Here is an 18,639-nt window from a genome sequence, read left to right as displayed (position 1 = left end):
GCCGTTTCAAAATGTATTACCAAAGTTATGATAAATATACGTAGCATATATAACTTTATTTAAGCGTGAACAAAAATCTCGAAAAATCTCAACCGAATAGGTACTGGTACCGGAAACTGAACCTACGGAGATTCAGTTTCGGTTTTGATTCTTCATTTGGGACACTTTTGATTTTGGTATCATTCAGTTTAGTACGAGTAAACTGAACATAGATACCGAATAAATAAACGTGTATGACTTTTTGATTCGGTTCACATATGCAAGTGATATTTTTAGGATTTATGATCCGTGCTTTTGTGTACTCATAGACTTAGATATCACATTTCATTTAACGAAAACTAATTTTCGATTTCATAGGGTATAATATCGAAAAAACCGGTACATAACCGAAACCAAAATCAATACCACTTTTGTAAATTGATTCGATACCTCGGTCCTAATTTTATCCGGTGATACTAAAAAATGTCAATAAAATAATCGGAACCTTTTCGTTCCAAACTCATACACTCACAACCCTGCAGGCTGTAGTCCTAATTTCCGAGCCGCCAATAAACGCAGTACCAATAAAAATGGGGAAGAACGGAAAAAAGCAAAAAAATCAACGAATTCGCAAAGACGCATCTTACTACCTACAAGAAAATGATGATCAGCAACACCAACAACAACATCACGAAACTCACTCTGATGCCGAAGAAGAACATGAACCAGATGACGAACTCCCATCATCACCTGATGATATTAATCTCCCTTCAAAGTTCTCTCTTTATCAACAATCCGTACAGGTAACATCTAATTTGTTAGTTTGTTTTTACTTGAGATTTTGATTGATTGATTTCTGAAATTGGTTTATTGTTGGATAATGTGTGTGTTGTTGTTGTTGTTGCAGTCACCAAAAGGAGACATTAGTTATCTGCAAAAGTTCTTTTTGACTTATGTTGGTGGCAGGGCTCCCCTTCATCTTCAAGAAGACTTTTGTGGCACTGCTCTCCTCAGGTATTCCCCGGTCGCAAAAGTAGCTAGGTCGGTACTCGGTACAGAGTACAGACCCTGTAGAACTTAATTTTTTTTGACTGTATTTGTCGAATTTGAGTGAATAAATTCGACATTAAATTAAAAAATTCGACTTTCACCCATTAAATATGACTTTTATATGACCGAATAAATCTGTCCGGGAAGTGGGAGACTAGTCGGATTACTTCAAAATCCAACTGCCTAGTCGGAGGACTTTTACAACCATGCCTTCATAAAGTTAACAAATTTTGATGTATATGATACTACATTTTGCTATTCTGTTGACATTTATCTATCTTTGAAATCGTAGTAGCATGATGTTTAGGTGTTGCATTTTTTAAAGTGTTATGATACAGAGTAATTGGATAGTTACCTAATGTGCTTTTGTTGCCTGAAAGTTTGGTTTTCAAATAGTAACTTGTTGTTGAGTATTTAGCTTGACTTTGATTATTACAAACTATATGTAGGAAAATTAGTCATGTACACGTGTCACTGGAGTAGTGGTTTTTGTTTAATGATTTGGGTGGTAGTGACAAAACAATGGAGTGTATTTTTTAGATGTGCAGACTGCAGTATGAATTATGTGTTGGTTGTGTTAATATATAGTTTGTTGAGAATAAGGGGGGTGTTGGGTTAACATTCTATGAAGTAGAATGTTCATGTTCTGATTCTATCCCCTCTTCTTGAAGACCATTGTCTCAGAATTTGGAGGGTCCCACAAGATAAATGTTGTAATCGTATTGATAATCAATAATCATAATCAGTTTTCTAAAGCTAATCCCAAACCAATTATTTAACCCCTGAAAATCAAAATATTGTATCATACCCAAATACTAACAGCTGACTAATCACTATGAAAATGCATTCACATTCATATGATAATCGCGGATACTGATTATGTGCTACAGTGATGGTGCAAGTATATGTAACATATGAACTATTTTGGCATTTGTGGAACGATATATAAAATCAGTGCAATGATAAGTGACATAATTTGATAAAAGGAATGTTTTGCTTTGTTTTAATAGATACATATTAAGTGTATTTTCGTTAGATCAAAATCACTACTTGTATCATTGTTAATCATACGATATATAATCACAGTACAGAATGGCTTAGAAGTGACTCAAGAAGGACAGCCATTGGTTTAGATTTGGACGTTGAGGCTCTTGAATGGTGCATCGAAAACAACGTCAACAAAATCGGAGCAGATTTATCTTCAAGAATCTTTCTTTACCATGGAAATGTTTTGCAACCTCAAGAAGCAAAATTAGTGAAATCCAATCTTCAAAACGTTATGAATAATTTAACAATTGAAAATAAGGATACCAATTCTGAACCCGTTGCTATTTCTGAAACGCTTCCACCTAGAGACATAATATGTGCATTCAACTATAGTTGTTGCTGTCTTCACAGTCGTCGTGAGCTCGTTTCTTATTTTAAACATGCCCGAAATGCGTTGTCTAAAAAAGGCGGGATTTTTGTTATGGATTTATATGGAGGTACATCATCTGAATGTGAACTAAGGATGCAAAGAAGATTTCCAAATTTTACGGTAAGTAACTAAATTATGTATTTACATATCGTCGTTTGTTGTCTATCTAACATTTGTGTTTGTATTAATACCAGTATACTTGGGAGCAAGCTGGGTTTGATATCGTTCAAAGGAAAACAAGAATCAGTCTGCATTTTACTTTACAGAAGAAAAAACTCCGTCACGCGTTTTCATACAGCTGGAGATTGTAAACTTCTTTACTTGCATTGCATAGATTTCAATGCTTTTTGACTAGACATGGCAGTTCGGGTCGGATTGAATTTACCCTAACTTAGACATGTCTCCCTTTACATGTTTACATTAATGGGTCAAACAAGTTGGTTGGCTGGTTTCGGGTTGATGTGTTGGTATATGTTCATTTTTTTTTTTTTTTTTAAATAAGAAGACTTTCAAAAATTATTTGTAATTTGCAGGTTGACCCGTTTACCTGAACCCTAACCCAAACGCAACCTATAAAAATCAGAGTGGTGGGTTGATAGTTGCAACCCTACACTGTTTATTTTTGAGTCGGGATATATGTCGTGTCGAGAATTGCCACCCCTAGTTTATGTAATTCATGTTTACTAATTATTGATGAAGGTTAGTAAATTAATTAATTTTGTGTGTAGGTGGTCATTACCGGAGATTAAAGATTGTATGGAAGAAGCTGGATTTCGATCAGTTCATTTTTGGATGCGTCAAATGCCCGACAGTCAGAATATTAAAAGCATTGAAGGATTTGGTGCAGGCCAAGATATAAAGTATGAGGAAGTTACAAGTTTTCAACAGCAAGATTCATGGAACGCTTATATTGTTGCTGTTTCCTAGTGTTTTTTAAGGTAAGAACAAACAGTTTGAGTTCTTTAGCTTTTGTGTTTTATAACTAGCACTGTGGATCATCAAAACTTAGAAAAGATTCACAAAGTTCCAGATCAATAATCTTTCTTTGAGATATGACTTACGAGGTGTTGAGTTAATCAGTTTATCATAAGTTTTGTATAATATTTTATGTTTAGTTGAGATTAATAATTAGTTAGTATTAATCTAAGTGTTAGTTTTATTAATTATTAATTTATTTATTATTTAGCTAGCTTTGACCGAGTCTTGGGGTGGTTGCCTAAAATTGTGGATCATGAGATAAAGAGTCATGGATATGTGGGAACTCATAAGCACAAGTATTTCGCTGGTTACTTCCGTTCTATATTGATAGTCCAGTAATTTTTTTTTAAGTTCTTCCAAATTAATAGTTCACTTCTATAAGTATAAGTATAGTTGTTAGATGAGTTTTAACAGAAACGATTACTTAACATGTATCTTTGCTTGAAGTAAATAACTAAACATTACTGATCATTGATTTCCTAGGTTCATATAGATAATGATCAGGTTATAGCATGACTTTTTTGCTCAGTTGGTCCCTCTATTATACCCTAAATCGCTAGTTGGGAAGAGTTATTTTGATTTTGCAATTGGCATCCCTCCGTCAAATTTCTGTTAAAAATGTCCGTTAACCTTGTCATGTGCAATGCATGTGAGGGTAAAATCGTCTTTTTACTAAAAACAAGGGACCACCGACGCAAAAATATCTTAACTAAAAGTGAGGGACCACTGGCGCAAAAAACTTATATTTAGCATTATTTTGATATTATTATTACTATTATTATTATTATTATTATTATTATTATTATTATTATTATTATTATTATTATTATTATTATTATTATTATTATTATTATTATTATTATTATTATTAGTATTAATAATTATTATTATATTGTTATTAATATTCTCATTATTATTATTATTTTTATTATTATTCATAATATTATTACAAACTATTCTTAATATATTTATATTTATTAATTATTATTATTAATTAAATACAAATGTTAAAATCAGAAATTATTAAATGCAATAACCATCGTGATCAACTTTACAAATTTTTGTATTTATTCCTCTTGTTTTTCTCCTGCCCGAATATTTTTTTTGTCGACCTTCATCCACAATAAAACAATCGGCCGTCCTTTTATTCTTACTTCAATTATTCAGAACCCAACAACAAATCATTGAATACATTTCATCTGCTGCAACGAGAGAAGGAAAACAGAAAAAGGAAGAAGGAACAAGCTCGACACTCTGTATTCATATTTTTTTTTTCAAAATTTTGAATTAAAATCAATTTTCAAAAACCGGAATTGCAATCTTATTAGGAATCATCCACTTAAACTTCCTGCAAAGTTTTACGATCCAATTTTTGTTATTCACTTTGAATTCGTGAGTCAAACTTTTAAACTCAAAAAGTCAAACAGTGTTCTTCATTTAAATTCGAATTTTGTGTTACGAATTAAGTGAAATTGAGGTTTGATAAAGATTACAGAAAAGTTTTAAAACATATTTCGTGTAGGAAGCTTGAGCTAAAACGTTCTTAAAAATCAAAAGCTAAAATTTTTTTGTGTTCTTCATCACGACAGCAGCTAAGCTGTTTCTCTCTCTCTCTTTTTTTTTTTTTTTTGGTATTTTCAATTAATTCAAGAGTTTATGGTTCGATTATACTTTGTTTGAGAGTCTTAAAAATGTTTAGATGTTTGTTTATAATGTTGATTTGATCCCGGGTGGATTTGGTTTTGAAATGGCGATGAAGAAGATGAGTTATTTAAATACGGGTTAAATAAAGCTATGTTCTGTATAATTTCGGTTCGAGTCCGGTTTGCGACAAATATTTTTTTTTTAGCACTTTTTGAGGTAGTTTTCAATTTCAAAAATCTTTATTATTATTATTATTATTATTATTATTATTATTATTATTATTATTATTATTATTATTATTATTATTATTATTATTGTTATAATTATAATTATTATCATTAGTATTATCATTAAATTGATTATTATTATTATTATTAGAATTATAATTATTAGTATTATTATTATTACTAATATTGAAGTTATGATGATGATAATAATAATAATAATAATAATAATAATAATAATAATAATAATAATAATAATAATAATAATTTATAGATTCCTGTTTATATAAATTTATAAAATAAAAATATAAACAACAACAACAACGTAACCCAATACCACATGAGTGGTGTATGGGGGAGGTGAGATGTAGACAATCCTTCCCCTATCCGAGAATAAAGAAAAGTCATTTCTCCACCCAGAGTGAAAACACTCTCAAGAGTAGAGAAAGTCATCTCTCTCTTTATTCGACGGATAAAGAGATTGCTTTCGAGAGGACCTCCGACCTTTAAGTAGGAAAAAGTTTTTTAAAAAAAAAAATAGTAGTAGTAGACGCCATAATATAGAGATAATAATAATAAAATAACAACAAATACTAATAATAATAATATAGAGATAATAATAATAATAAAATTAGTAATAATAATAATAATAATAATAATAATAATAATAATAATAATAATATTATAATATTATTATTATTATTATTATTATTATTATTATTATAGTAATAAAAAGAAAGAGAATAAAAATAAGGATCCTAATAAAAAAAACAAGTAAAAAAAAATAAAAAAATAAAAGGATGTAGCCCTACTCGACTATTCTAATTCTAGCTCTCCACGCACCTCTATCAGAAGTCATGTCCTCAGTCAACGAAAGCTCCCTCATGTCGAGCCTAAGTCTATCCATCCACCTACGTGTAGGTCTACCCCGTCTCTTTACGCCATCGACCGTGAGTGCCTCGACTCTCCTAACCGGGGCCATACGTGGTTGCCTCATCACATGCCCAAACCATCGAAGCCGTTCTTCCCTTAGCTTGTCGATGATGCTACTGACTCCAAGGTTTTCCCTAAACACACCATTCGGGATCCTATCTAACATAGTTTTACCACACGTCCACCTAAGCATCCTCATTTCTGCTACTTCCATCCTTCTCTCTTGGGCCTTCGTCATTGGCCAACATTCTGATCCGTACAACATGGCAGGTCTAATAGCTACTTTAAAGAATTTCCCTTTCAATTTGAGCGGTATCTTCTTGTCGCACAAGACCCCTTTCGCCGCTCTCCACTTCAACCAACCTACCTTAATACGATGAGTCACGTCTTCGTCTATCCTCCCCGATTTGTGGAGGACCGAACCTAGATATCTAAACGACTCTTGTGGGTGCAAGATCTGGTCCCCAATGCTGATAATCCCTCCACTATTTAGTTCATCCTCAGTCCTACTAAATTCGCACCTAAGATATTCTGTCTTTTGTCTGCTGATCCGTAACCCATTTTGTTCTAAGGCCTCCCTCCATTGTTCTAGTCTTCTGTTAAGCTCATCCTTTGATTCTGATACAAGCACGATATCATCGGCAAAAATCAGACACCAAGGGATGTTCTCTTGTATTCCTCGAGACAGCTCGTCGAGAATCAAAGCGAAAAGGAAAGGACTAAGGGCTGATCCCTGGTGCAAGCCTACTTCTATCGGGAAATACTCTGTGTTTCCCACAGGCGTCCTGACACAGGACTTCGCCCCATCGTACATATCCATAATAGCTCTAATATATCTACTTGGGATACCCCTAACATTAAGTGTCTTCCAAATCAGCTTTCGCGGTACGCTATCATAGGCTTTTTCTAAGTCTAGGAAGACCATCTCTAGACCCTTTTGTTTCTCCCTATACTTCTCCATAACGTTTCTTAAAATATGAATTGCCTCCATCGAAGAGCGCCCTGGCATGAAGCCAAATTGGTTTTCTGAAACCGTAGTTTCGCGTCGAAGTCTAGTCTCAATCACTCTCTCCCAAAGCTTCATAGTATGACTAAGTAATTTTACGCCTCTATAATTACCGCAGATTTGGGCATCCCCTTTATTTTTGTAAATAGGGATAATCTCGCTGAGTCTCCATTCCGTAGGCATTTTATAACTTCTAAGCGTCTTATTGAAAAGACACGTCAACCACCTGACACCATCCTCGCCAAGGCACCGCCACACCTCTATTGGGATCTGGTCTGGTCCTACAGCTTTGTTTCTACCCATCTTTCGTAGTGTCGAACTTACTTCTTCCTGACTGATTCTCCTACAGAAATTGTTGTTCCGGAATTGTCCTATTCCCAAGTCCTGCGGAACCTCTTGGCGCCCAGGTCCTTCACCCACGAAAAGAGATGAGAAATACCCTTCCCATCTTTTCCTAATTTCTTCTTCCTTCACTATGGTTTGACCGGCTTCATCCTTGATAAACTTGATGTTATCTATATCCCTCCTCCTACGCTCCCTAGCTTTTGCAATCCTGTAAATATCATTTGCTCCTTCTTTAGAGTCTAGTTTCCTATACAAGTCTTCATACACTTTATCTTTTGCACGGGCAACGGCCTTCTTAGCTTCTCTGTTGGCTTCTTTATACCTCTCTTCTGCCCTAGTTCTATCATCACGTGTCCCGTCCCGACATGAAATGAGCTCCCTAAACCTCAGTTGCTTAAGCGCGATTTTGGTTTGAACCTCATCACTAATCCACCATGATTCTCTATCAGACTTATGTCCTCTCGATGTCCCTACTGCCACACCTAAGGTTTCCTTGGCAACATCCCTAATAGCAGATGCCATCCTATTCCACATCTGATATGCGTCCACTTGAGTAATGGTATCCATTCCTGCCTCTACTCTTTCCAACACCGACGCTTTAAAAGTTTCGACTTTCCCTTCAATCAGATTCTTCCAAAGGATCCTAGGTTGGACGACCCTCACTCTCTTACTAACCCGCCTCTGCAGAACCAAGTCCATGACCAATAATCTGTGTTGGGTGGAACAAGTCCAGGTAGTCAGGGCTCTACAATCTCTGCAAGCTCTAAGGTCCCCTTTGCGAAGCAGCAAATAGTCAATCTGGGTACTATGTCCCCCACTGTGGAAAGTAGCTAGTTGTGCTTCCGTCTTCCTAAAGAAAGAGTTTGCAACAACCAGATCGTGAGCAACAGCAAATTCGAGAATAGAGCGTCCTTCATTCCGAACTCCGTACCCAAAGCCCCCATGGACACCCGTATATCCGTCCGAGATCGTTCCTATATGACCATTAAGGTCTCCCCCAATAACCAATCGATGGTCAGTGGGGCAACTCCTCACAACTTCATCTAACGCTTCCCAAAAGCGACTTTTTTCATCATCTCCTAAACCAGCATGAGGTGCGTAGGCGCAAATGACCATGTAAGTCTCCTCCTGGATAACTACCCTAACCGACATAATCCTATCGCTACACCTATCCACACCCACAATATTATCCTTATATAGGGGTCCTATAAGGATCCCTACCCCGTTTCTAGCTACTCTAGAACTCGAGAACCACAACCTGTAGTCGTCAATGTCAACCGCCTCTTCGCCCCTCCATCTGGTCTCTTGAACACACAATATGTCCACATTACTCTTAAGTAACGTATCTACAAGTTCACGGGATTTGCTAGTCAAAGTTCCTACATTCCAACTACCTACTCTAATCCTAACGCGAGTATCTCTACTCCCTCTAGACCTACCCGCCCCTAAACTAATAGGACATGACCTCAAGTAACCATGCGTAAGTGACGAGTTAATCTTACCCTATAAACAGCACACTAAAAGTAGGAAAGAGTTGCTAAAACCGAAGTAGAAATAGCTAGCAAAAACGTTTCTATCCCAAAGAAGCAGCAAGTTAAAAACAAAGGCAAATAGTACCCTTAACCAGTTAAAAACAAATACAGGGCAAGTGGGGTCTCAAAAAAATTAAAGAAATCAAAATTATAAAAAATGAATAATGCTCAAAAAAACAGTAGGTATATGGAAATATATTATAACTATAAAAAAAGATAGTTATATGTAATGAAAAACCAAAAAGAAGTGGAACAGCACCGTTAGGTACAAAAAGAAAAGTAGTAGAACAGAGAAGTTTTAAGGGTCAGAGAAAACAAACACAACCTTGTTAGAGCAAGGGAGTTCCGGCAACCTGCGGCAACCGACGGCACAGAGGTAGCAGCAGCCAGCAAATTAGCGAGGTTTCTGGTTCGCAAGGACTTTTGCTCCAAGCTCCGTAATATTACCTGGAAAAAAAAAGTGACCGGAGCACTATTCCGGCAACCTGAGAGGCGGCGCGTGGCAGCGCGTGGAGAAAGGTTTGTCAGCGAAAGTTGTACTTTCAGGTTCGGAAAATTGCTGCGAGTTTAATGATGACGGTTTCGACTTCTAATTCGATCGGATCTAAGAGCAAAATGCGTTCAAAATGTAAGAAGTGGTTGTTTGCTTTTTGGGGTGGAGCAAGTGAGAGAGAGAGAGAGAGAGAGAGAGAGAAAGGTTAACGGTGGTCCCTCATTATAAGTTTGCGCCAGTGGTCCCTCATTTTTAGTTAAGATATTTTGCGCCGGTGGTCCCTTATTTTTAGTAAAAAGACGATTTTACCCTCACATGCATTGCACATGACAAGGTTAACGGACATTTTTAACAGAAATTTGACGGAGGGACGCCAATTGCAAAATCAAAATAACTCAGGGACACTGATTGCCAAATTAAAAACCGAGGGACCAAACTAGCGATTTGGGGTATAATAGAGGGACCAACTTAGCAAAAAAGTCTTATAGTAATTCACAAACCTTTGGTTAACCGGCATTCATATCATGCTTTACTATTATTGATCTATTTATATTTATTTATTTTTGTAAGTGTTAGGCAGGTTGAATTTCCACAACAACAGTAAATAAGTAAGTAATTGAAATTACTGTGTTTGACCAAGAGAGTCAAAACTGAAGTTTTATGGGTCGTGTTGACTGGCCGTTTGGGTTTGTAGACGAATCCATTTTATTATTGTAACTTTCCCGTTGACTTATTTAACAGATTCCAGCAACTCACTCTCTCCAAAAAAAAAAAAGTTACCCATAGTGATGTTTAGGTTTTAAAGTATTGCCTTTAGATATAAAGTAAATAACTATATTCGAAACGGAGTTTTTTTTATAAAGAAAACATATATATAATAAATAAATAAACTCAACTTATTATAATGAGTGGATTGCTACACCAAGAGATACATTCATGAGTTGATAAGAGAAACAACATGGAATTGAATAGAATGATTCCGGTTGCCTTTACTGCCTGTGAATCCCTTCTCTTTTTCTATTCCAGTAGTCTTTTATGCGGTCTGGTCTGTCCATTAGTTGCTTAACTCATAGTAGTTGGGGCACACAATTCTTCTGGTCATGCCTTTTCCTCCCCGTCTTTCTAGTCCATTGTTTTCTTTTTTTGTCAACTTTTTTTTTATTTTTTTATTTTTTATTTTTTGAGAAATTTTAGACTTACATGATTTTCAGGGCCGTCTCATTGATTTTGAAGGCCCTGTTCGAGACGTAAAAATTGGCCCTTATTATTTGGGCTGAACGCGGAGTTTTCAGTAGCAAGGAGGGGTTGTGGCGTTGTCCAATAAATAAAAGTAGGCCTTTTGTATAATAATAAACTTTTCATATATAATAACAAGTCCAATATTACTAAAAATCTTCATGAATACTAGCATCAATTAATATAACCGTTGCAAAAAAACATAATATCTAATCAAAAATTTATATACATATGTTATATGAATAATGATGCCCTCTTTGCATTTTTGGAAGCAAGGTGGTTAGTCAACTCTTCATAATCAACACTCTCTAGCAAATCATTTTCAATAAATATCAATGCCAATCCTCACTATCACACTCATCATCACCACCATCTTCATTATTGTCGCCATCGGCAATGCCATCATGATCATTATCACTATTACCATGATTATCACTATCACTATCACCGTCACCATCACTCACAATTTCAATATTAACATGATCAACACCCTCATGATTAAGATTAACGTCCTCAAAGTCACCACTAACAACATTATTATCACCACCAGGTTGATCCTCAGAACAAACGTGTGTTTTCTTTTCAACAAACTTGTCTAGAGCCCCATGTTGAGACTTTATAAATGCGTCTAGTCTTTTTCTTTTTAAACATTTTTTTATATCCAGAGTTGTGTTTAGGAGCCATAAGTTCTTAAATTATTAAATTAGTGTTCTTAAATTATTAATATTGACATATTAAATTATTATAAGTAACAAGTAAAATAATAATTATAATTATCAAATTTAAATTATATATGTATACCTGAATTGTGACTTGCAAGTTTGTAGCGATAAATCAAAAGGAATCTAATCGGACGCCGTGCAACTATACATTAGATATTAGAAATAGATTTCAGATTTTAAATCAATAAAATAAATATACACAATATCAATAAATAAATATAAGTTAAAGAGGAATATTCATTTCTATCCATAAATTAAGTTGAGATTCACGACATGTGAGAAAATCACATGTGATTGAAAAAAAAATTGAAAAATTATTTTTTTCGAAAAATCTTCTTTTTAAAAAAAAAAAAAATTTCGAAATTTTTTTCCCCGAAATTTTTTTTTTTCAATTTTTTTTTTATAATCACATGTGATTTACCTGCACAATCACATGTGATTGAATTTTACAATCACATGTGATTGGATTTGACATGCATAATCACATGTGATTGGGTTTACAATCACATGTGATTGACATGCAGAATCACATGTGATTGTAGAAAAAATTCGGAAAAAAAATTTCAAAAAAAAATTTTGAAATTTTTTAAAAAAAAATAATATTTTGAATTTTTTTAAAAAAAAATTTAATTTTTTTTCCAATCACATGTGATTTTCGCGTCACATGTCACATTCACATTGGTTTCTCGAATTTGAAGCAAATTAATGGATGCAAAGGATTACAACTCGTTAAGAGATAAATATAAATAAAATATAAATATGACAAGAAAAGTGTAATACGGAGTATAAAGTCAAGTTTAATTGAGAAGTTAAGGCATATACATGGAGACGGTAGCGGCTTTCTAATCTATCTATATTAAAATTCTAAAATGATAATGTCATAAATGAATATTTTTCAAGCTTAAAAAAATTCAAAAAGAAATTGAAAAATTCTTAGAGTATCATGATGATGTCATAAATAACAATTAATTTTAATTAATAATTAATTAATAATTAATAACAATTAAAGGTAAAATTATAATAATGAAAAATAAATGCAAAAGAGATATAATTTAAGCAATTATTCTGTTTCTAAATTTAAAAAAATTTCTCCTGCATATTATTTAGTCAAAATTTCAAAACAATATCACCTACCTTCATATTAATGGTTTAGCATTCTCTCTTTCAAAATATTTGATTCAGACAAAATATTTTCTCCTACATATTATTTAGTCAAAATTTCAAAACAATATCACCTACCTTCATGATCCCGGTGTGCCTCAGATCATATGTTCCAGACAAAATGTTTGTGGTACGCTTTCGTTGTCAATATTTGCTTTATGTATTTTATAAACTTCAATAATTTGATTAACAAGTTTCGTAGTCGGAATCTGTGGTTCCACGGGTCATTAAACTAAAAGACTTTGGCAATTACATTTACTCAATACCTAAAACATATCATGAAACTGTTTCGTATGAACAAACCCGTGATTTCACGGGTCATTTCACTAGTTTATATTATAAAACTTTAATAAAATATAGATACTGGACATAGATACCCCTTATTTGTAACAACCCAACCCGTAATAAGACCGGCCCATAAAATTTTTTCCTTTTAATACGCGTCAAATAATATTTTAGGTTCCATTACATAGGTTCCAAAACATATTTGTTACCAAAGTAAGTTCAACGAACTTAAAACACACATTAATAAATTAAACTCCTTAATATAATAATGCGATATTTAAACATATACCGAGCATGGTGATTTGGGACTACGCTACCCAAATCCTAATCAAGTACGAAAGCAAGATCTTCTAAAGCATACTAGTCAAGATCTCTAATTCCCATGCTTACCCGAGCCACCATCATGCGAACCTATAAAAATATCAACAACGAGAGGGTAAGCTAACGCTTAGTAAATGTTAACATACTACATACATATATATGTATAAAATGGACACGCCACACAATATCAATACCGCATACCGAAGCATCCAAGTATAAGGCAACTACACTAAGCATACCGTACGATCTCTAAGCAACAAGCTAAAGATATCAACAAGTATAAGTTCACCAACGACGATGTGAACAATGCCAATAAGCTACACCCAGAGAGTTAGCTACATCACGACAATACAACATTATACGTATACAATATATATATATATATATATATATATATATATATATATATATATATATATATATATATATATATATATATATATATATATATATATATATATATATATATCTCGAATAACATAATTTGCTTACGCTTACAACACAATAACCATGGTTAACCAAATCTTCGCAAGGGAATGACTTCGCGAAACAAGTCATCGATGTTCATAACAACCGTTAGCTTCCAAACACGGCTATGGCATGCTAACCCCCAAGGTGTTCCAAAAACGGCTATGGCATCACCCCCAAGTGTTCCAAAAACGGCTATGGCATCACTTGATCAATGTATGAGTAAAACACGGCTATTACTCACAATCATGTGCACAAACACGGCTATGTGCAACAATTAATACGGGCAACAACGTGGGAGTAAAACACGGCTATTACTCACCACCATATGCACAAATACGGCTATGTGCATAATTATCAATTTGGACAAAACGGCTATGTCCCACAACTATGGTCACAAAAACGGCTATGTGACACCATTACTACGGGCAACTATCAATGTGGACAAAACGGCTATGTCCCACAACTATCAATATGGACAAAACGGCTATGTCCTACAACTATGGTCACAAAAACGGTTATGTGACACCATTACTACGGGCACATAAATCATATACATACATACATAGATATTCCACTCACAATATTAACCCTTCGCCATTGGGGTTATATAATCCACATCACACGCCCATGTGATAACGTACACACAAAGTGTGCACCTCACCAATGTAGTCAACCAAAACGCACAACCGTGCCAATTGGACCTATACACAAGTCCAACAATTCCACCTATATGAGAAGTGAGCTCTATAACCGAGAACCCCTTCACCCGACCCGCACCCATCCTACACATACATATGCACATAGGATATTAACACTCACCTTGTCGCCTTGAAGAAATGCTTCCAAGTAATCCGCAACTCGTCAATGGAAAGTACCTAATCCATTATCACAAATTCAACAACACACTTAGATTGGATCTACAAACCAACTCAATTCGACACTTAGTGCAATTTCGACCCAAATGCACTTCCAAGGACAACCCGCGCCCAAATTACCCAATAATCACCAACACAAGTGATAATGGTCCTAATATGCCAATTAAACCCGAACACAAGTGTTAAACACTTATCGTTCTCAAAATCGCCCATAAACCCTAATTTTGACCCATAAGGTCAAAATCTCATCATTTACAAGTTTTGACACCAAAATATGTTTAACTCGGTTTTATAATTCAACTTAATCAATTTTAAGTTTACAAACCTCACCGAATCGACATTCGGGTCGTAATCCTCAACAGACCCTAATTTTGACTCTAGTCAAAATTAGTCAACCACGAAAACCCTAAAAGTCTCCAAAACACCAATAATCACTAATGCTAGTGATTGTACACCATTTACAAGTCTTAAACATGGTTAAATTATTAACCAACCCAAAACCCGCCTTTAACACTTATAAACCCGAATCTTGGTGTTAATCTCCAATTAACAACTAAATGGGTTCCATCTATGAATCATACAATCAAAAGCCCCAAATTTGAATGATGAACACGAAAATGAAATTCGGAGTTAGAGCTTACCACTAGTATCACCGTGTAGCTAGGAACGAGGAGAACAAACTTGTCAACTACGCCAAAGATCAAATCCCGCTTCTTCCTTTCCAAAAATCCCTTTGAAATCAAGTGGGTGTTTGAGTTTGAGAGGAAAAATGAAAAGAAAAGGAAAAATAAAACGAGAAATGAAATGGGTGGTCCAGATTTAAGATCCCCATCTGGCTCAATCGTGAAATGACCAAATTGCCCTTGAACCTTATTTAAAATTACAAGAATCTGGCACCAGTTTGCCCGTATCGCCGCGCCGCGGCCTTAAGTGTCGCGCCGCGACATTTGCCTAGGTCTGGGATCATTTTTAATCGGACTTCTGATCTGGATTCCAGTTAATTGCCGCGTCGCGGCCTCCTTCGTCGCGCCGCGACGTTCAACGTGGTCCGACACCTTTCCTTGCATACAAGACCTCAACACCCAAACATGTCCCGAACCCTTCATACGCCTATCGTACATACACAATACACCTATAAATCATATACGGGGAAAACGAGGTGTTACATTATTGGACTTTTTTATTTGGGCCCCAACTGAATATGGGCCCTGTGCGATCGAACGGGCTGCACAGCCCAATATCCGGGCCTGATGATTTTAAAAAAACTTTCATACATAATGACATGTAACCAATAGGATGAATGGTGATAAGAAAGATGAGCAAATCATAACCAGTCATATAGTGACAAATCAGTTTGTAAAATTTTTTATGTAAATTTTGTTTGTAAGCATAGAATTACTCATTTTTTTTCCTATAACATTAGTTTTATAAAAAACTTGAGAATGTATAGTCGCAACGCGTGCACCAGAATTTTTCTAATTAATTACATTTGGAATGAGAAGTTTAATACGGAGTAATATTTAATAGTGAATTTTTATTTAAAATTATGTAGGATATTACTCCGTCTAAATATATATGTAGTAACTCTTCATTTTTAGTAGGTTGCACTTGCACTTTTTTTTTTTTGAACGACGATTTTTTGTCATCAGTAGATCATTTCTTTCAACGACCCTCATCATTTGCACGTAACACACACGTGCGGGCGGAAATCCGAACCCGATCGACGGTACCCGGGAACACATCCATTCGGGCAGTGGTTGCACTTGCACTTACGTTAATATATTGTTTTTCTCCTAGCAAAAAACATATCTATACGTATACATACAATATATTAAATCAAAAAAGAATTAAATTACGTAATTGGACTATTAAAAATTCGATTTAGAAAAAAGTCAATCACCATTCCCCAGACATAAACTACACAAACTGCACAAGTGTGACCCAAAGGGGAATGTTATGAAGACAAAACCTTCCTTAGTTGAGTACACCTGATAATCTCTTCCCTAAATAAAATACTAAACCGGCCGCTACACCATAATATATTTCAAGATTCAATCCAAGATGCGCCTCCAACTATTTCAATCTCAACATTCATCAATCTATTGCAAAAAAATGAAAAAAAATCGCATCTACTTGAAACTAAGTATGTACAAGCTGTGATTCATAGCTGGTCAGATCGCAATCCAATCCGTTCACTACGTCGTCAACCAAAAGGTTGTGGGTACGAGTTCCGATATCTTGTGTTTAAAAAGATGATGAAGCGGATGGCTCGCCCAATCTATAAAGTATTGTTTGTTTTTGTGTTTGTTGCAATAGCTGCAGCGCTATATCTAAGGATGGTTGTTTCCGTGGCAAATGAAAAACTGTTCATCACTAATAACGAAGGTAGAACACGAAAGCTTCCCCCGATATTCAACCGAACTTTGTTGGCGTTTGCTACGGTCGATTTAGCTGATGATGCATTGACACGAGACGTGGAAGAGTTAGTGGACGCGGATTTTCCAAGCGCTAAATCTCTTCGCCAACTTGCATTTTTATCTAAAGGTCGATATTGCTTGAATATCGGTGCAAGTTCTACCCCCGAGGGTCCCATGGACCTCATGTCCCCGGACTTTTATAAACTCTGGTTAAAAGTCCGGGGACATCTGCTTGCCTGGTGGCAAAATCGCCAGTTCAAGCCAGATGTAATCTCAAACATGGTCCTGGAATCCGGAAAGAAGTACAAGACGTGTGCGGTTGTAGGTAATAGTGGCATCTTACTCAAAACCAATCTAGGCGACTTTATCGATAGGCACGAGTTTGTGATCCGGTTAAACAATGCAAGAATCACCACTTACGAGCGATTCGTGGGCTCAAAAACAAGTCTTTCGTTCATGAATAGCAACATTCTACATTTTTGCTCGCGTAGACAAGGTTGTTTTTGTCACCCGTACGGAGAAAACGTGCCTATAATGTTGTACATGTCACAACCGGTTCATTTTGTTGATTACGTTGTGTGTAATTCATCTCACAAGGCGCCGTTGATAATAACTGATCCACAACTCGATGTATTATGTGCACGAATAGTTAAGTACTATTCGGTAAAAAGGTTTATGAAAGAAACCGGAAAGTCATTAGATGAATGGGCTTCTGCTCATGGGGGAGTCGAATTCCATTATTCGTCTGGTATGCAAGCGATTATGGTTGCGTTAGGGATTTGCGATCAAGTTGATATTTTTGGTTTTGGGAAATCGGATTCAGCTAAACATCATTATCATACGGTTCAGAGAAGCGAGCTTGGTTTGCACCATTACGAGGCGGAGTATGATCTATACGAAGATATTGTAAATTGGCCTGAAGCCGTTCCTTTTGTTTCTACTGAGTTCAAGTTTCCTCCTGTTAGAATCTATAGATGACACATTTTTAGTTTGTTTTGAACTTTGATGGAGTTGATACGATGTGGTATGTCACATAGTTAAACACTGACATTTAATTTGTAACAACCAAAAAAAGACACAAAAGTTGAAGATGAAACCATTTTGTTCGACCATCAACGTTTATTATAACTTCCGAAAATGAGTGTGGTTATTAATTATAATGTATGAACAAAATTTGCGATATGCATGTTGTTAGGATTTAGGAACCAATAATAAGAGTGATTTCCAGAAAAATCACCCTCTCACAAAGACAAACGAAGACAATAACAAAGAAAATAAGAATACGATAATTTAACGTGATTATATATAATCAAGGGTTGATTACTTTAATCCACGAACCAAACTAGAGAGATTTTATTGATAGAATTCGTGATACATGATATGAGTTACATTAGGGGTTTATATAGGCACAACATAACAAGGAAACAACTTAGGGACCAAGAAAACTCAGTTTTGGAAACTTTGGCCCGACAGACCTTGGTTCGAGATCGCGAGCCGCGTATCCAGCTTTCCATCTCGCGAACTCTTGTCTCTTCAGCACTCACGATCGC

The 18,639-nt window shown here is 35.3% G+C and overlaps 3 protein-coding genes across 3 annotated transcripts; 2 read left to right on the top strand and 1 right to left on the bottom strand.

The window, feature by feature from the left end:
* The first annotated feature begins 569 nt into the window (after positions 1–569).
* On the top strand, positions 570–3,560 carry LOC139890743 (uncharacterized). Its single transcript, XM_071873658.1, has 5 exons — positions 570–782; positions 887–993; positions 2,116–2,566; positions 2,641–2,753; positions 3,175–3,560. Exons 1-5 carry the CDS (start codon positions 570–572, stop codon positions 3,371–3,373), a joined length of 1,083 nt encoding a protein of 360 aa, XP_071729759.1. The 3' UTR covers positions 3,374–3,560.
* Positions 3,561–4,717: 1,157 nt separating this feature from the next.
* LOC139890733 (uncharacterized) lies at positions 4,718–12,804 on the bottom strand. Its single transcript, XM_071873646.1, has 6 exons — positions 12,799–12,804; positions 11,177–11,526; positions 9,434–9,461; positions 7,458–9,079; positions 6,747–7,172; positions 4,718–4,772 (listed from the first exon to the last, which is right to left on the bottom strand). The coding sequence occupies exons 1-6, from the start codon at positions 12,802–12,804 to the stop codon at positions 4,718–4,720; spliced, it is 2,487 nt and encodes an 828-aa protein (XP_071729747.1).
* Positions 12,805–16,924: 4,120 nt separating this feature from the next.
* LOC139866643 (beta-1,6-galactosyltransferase GALT29A-like) lies at positions 16,925–18,067 on the top strand. The gene has a single exon (XM_071854934.1). The coding sequence runs from the start codon at positions 16,925–16,927 to the stop codon at positions 18,065–18,067; it is 1,143 nt and encodes a 380-aa protein (XP_071711035.1).
* The last annotated feature ends 572 nt before the right edge of the window (positions 18,068–18,639 follow it).

The sequence above is a fragment of the Rutidosis leptorrhynchoides genome, chromosome 1 (assembly GCF_046630445.1).
Source record: "Rutidosis leptorrhynchoides isolate AG116_Rl617_1_P2 chromosome 1, CSIRO_AGI_Rlap_v1, whole genome shotgun sequence".
Classification (NCBI taxonomy): domain Eukaryota; kingdom Viridiplantae; phylum Streptophyta; class Magnoliopsida; order Asterales; family Asteraceae; genus Rutidosis; species Rutidosis leptorrhynchoides.
Note: the sequence above shows the minus strand (reverse complement) of the source record. Positions and strands in the feature narration are given on the sequence as shown.